The sequence below is a fragment of the Mandrillus leucophaeus genome, unplaced genomic scaffold, assembly GCF_000951045.1.
Source record: "Mandrillus leucophaeus isolate KB7577 unplaced genomic scaffold, Mleu.le_1.0 Scaffold153, whole genome shotgun sequence".
Taxonomy (NCBI): domain Eukaryota; kingdom Metazoa; phylum Chordata; class Mammalia; order Primates; family Cercopithecidae; genus Mandrillus; species Mandrillus leucophaeus.
In genome coordinates this window covers 2,692,539-2,695,509 of record NW_012101510.1, presented here as the reverse complement: position 1 = coordinate 2,695,509, position 2,971 = coordinate 2,692,539, and the positions used below count along the sequence as shown (strand labels likewise).

The window sequence follows — 2,971 nt, the reverse complement described above, 5'->3', positions numbered from 1 at the left end:
CTCTCTCTCTCTCTCCATCTCTTTCCCTCCTCCTCTTCCTCCTTGCCCCTGTTCCGGCACCTAGGGCACTCTCTTGGGTGTGTTCGCACACAATGCCAAGGCTGCCATCTATCAGGGCACCCTCACAGGATGCCTCCACCTTCCATCACCCACAGGGTTGAGGGTCCCAGGTATGACCGCGCTCTCCTGGGTGGGCGTGCTGTGCTCGGGGAAGCAGAAGCTGCAGGTCTCCACTGGCTTAGGTGATGTGCCCACAGGGCTGTCGGCTTTCATCTGGTGATCTGCAGAGGTGAGAGTGGAGGGCGTGGGCCAGGCCTGGCCCTGCACTGGGGTAGGGGTGACTGTGGGCAGCCATACTCTCCCCTGACCCAGGAACTAAGGGCAATCACCAGGCTAGGGTCATCGGGGGGACCCAGGCGGGTGTCAGTGTCCCTCACTTGCTTACCAGAACATGTGCTGGGGCAGGGGTGAGCAGGCAAATCTTGGCTCTCACTTCTGCCCAGCCCCAAGCCTGCCATGCCCACCAAAGAGACACCTCCTCCAGGGCTTAGCCCTGATGGCCCTGCATCCTGAGAACCCCTAGCTCAGGCAAACCCGAAGGCCAGCACCCCACACCCACCCTTCCCGGGTGCCACTCTCCTGGATATCTGCCTGCCAGGATGTCTTAAACTGATTTTATCAAGCTACAGCGAATAACAGGGATGAGCCCCAGGCCTGAATAACAGGGATGAGCCCCGGGCCTCTCCACTTAGAAGCAGGGGCAGTGACAGGACTGAGGGATGGCCCGCGGCTTGTCACCCAAGCAGTGAGAAGGGTGAGGACCCCAGTTTCATGCACTCACCCTGGGAAGACTTGGCCGGACTTTGACAGGGCCTTGAGCAGGGCTAGCAGGAGCAGGGACCCCTCCTTCTTGAGGAAGCAGGCCACCACCATCAGGAAGCAGCAGAGGACGGCCCACAGGCAGAGCCCCAGCGTGCTGTAGACCAGGGCCAGCTGATCCGCACTCAGCTTCAGCCCCAGGAGAGCTGCAAGACAGCATGAGACCCCTCTCTGCAGTGCCTTCTCCTCTTCCCCTCCTTAGGCTCAAGCAATCCACATCCCCCCATCTCCCTGCTGCTGGCCGTCTGGCTCCTGGAGAGGCTGGGCTCCTTCCTGACCCTGAGGCCGGCTGGGATGCTCTCTGGGTCCTAGAGGAAGTTGATCCACTCCCCCATCCTGGTGGCAACTTCCCAAGGCCTCGAAGCTGGACAATGTGAGCGGGTGCAGGATTAATAGGTCCAGGATTAATCTGTTACAAATCTGATGAATCTCTCACTGGCCCTGGGTTATGAACTCACATTGCAAGCAGAAGGCTCATGTTGCAGTTACCAGAGAGTGGGCTCGTTCCACAATGGGGGTCACCCACACTTGCAGCAGATGCTTAAGAACTGAGCACTGGAGATACAGGTACTAGAAAGACAGAGAGACTTCCTGCATGGAGCTTACTGTCTGGGGGAGCCGACCACCTGACCATCCCATGGGGAAACAGACCATCACAGCAGGACAATAGCCTGCAGGAGGGGGGCACAGAACCCTGGCAGCTCATCCTGGGGAAGGTGCTCTAGTCTGGGAAAAGGCTTCTCAGAGAAAGGGGTCTGTTTTACTTTTACTTTTTCATCGTAGGAAGAGCGCACAGTTTAAGTGTTCAGCTTGATGAACTTTTACCCATGGGTGCACTCAGGCTCAGCCCCCAGAGCAAACTGGACAAGACCAAGTTCATGCCCAGCCCCTAGAGGGCTCTTTTCTCCCCTCCCATCCAGTATTTCCCCCCAGAAGTAACCACTCTTCTCAGCCCCCTTGCTGTAGATTAATTCTGCTTCTTTTTGCCTTCTATAGACGCATGCAGAAGGTGCTCTTTTGAGTCTGGCTTCTTCACTCAACAATGACATCTGTGAGATCCTCTTACATTGTTGCATGTGGTCGGAGGTCATTTTTTTTTCATTGCTGTATAGTATTTCATTGCATGAATACACTGTTATTTGTTGACGTGTTCTGTTTATGGATATTTAGGTTGTGCTAGACAGTGATAGTTTTGACTGAGTAGAAGTTACCTTGCTATGCAGACGTAGAGAGGATAGGGAGGGACATTTGAGAAGGCAGGAACAACATTCACAAAGGCCTTTGGCAGGAGAGAGCCTGCCTGGAGCCCTGAAGGCTGGTGTGGCTTCCTGGTACCCCGCTTCTAGGTCACTGTGTTCTGAGCACCTGCTGCCCTGACCTGGTGTGTGGCTCTCCACACCCATTCCCACCTCCTCCTCCTGTGCCTTCCTGACCTGCAGGGGCTGGGAAGTTGAAGGGGAGTGATGTAGCCACAGAAGAAACATGTGGAACCACCGGCAGCTGGGGGCGGTGAGAAATGGAATCCCCCTAGGCCCTTTGTAGGAAGTATGGCCCTGTCAACACCTTGACTGCAGATTTCTCACCTCTAGAACTGCGAGAAAAATAATTTCTATTGTTTTAAGCCACCAAGTTTTTGGTCATTTGTCACAGATGCACAGGAAACTCATATGTGTCTCACATATTAGTAAGCAGCATGGTATTCTGGATCTACTGAAACAGCCTTGCAGTGAGTTCAGACAAGAATTACTAAAGGCAATTGGTGAAATCCTTTTGCCATCAAGGATTTGGCATCAGTGTTTCCAAGAATTATGTGTGCAAGTTGACATGCTAGTACTTTAGCTAATCTGGGTGTCAAAACAGAATGCCATAGACTAGGTAGCATAGAAAATTGATTTCTCACAGTTCTGGAGATGGTAAAATCCAAGGTCAGATGTTCAGCAGATTCTGTGTCTGCAGAGGGCTGGCTTCCTGGTTCATAGACAGCCATCTTTTTCCTGTGTCCTTACATGACAGAAGGGATGAGGGAGCTCTCTGCAGTCCCTTTGATAGGGGCACCAATTCCATTCATGAGGTCCCTGCCTTCATGAACTTA

At 53.4% G+C, this 2,971-nt stretch overlaps 1 protein-coding gene across 1 annotated transcript in view; it reads right to left on the bottom strand.

Annotated features, from left to right (window-relative positions):
* The window catches only part of LOC105536040, an 8,710-nt gene extending 6,428 nt beyond the window's left edge, over positions 1-2,282 (bottom strand). The window contains 4 exon segments of the mRNA XM_011975306.1: positions 154-281; positions 842-900; positions 902-1,025; positions 2,258-2,282. Of these exon segments, the coding sequence (XP_011830696.1) occupies positions 154-281; positions 842-900; positions 902-1,025; positions 2,258-2,282 (336 nt within the window).
* Between the last annotated feature and the right edge of the window lie 689 nt (positions 2,283-2,971).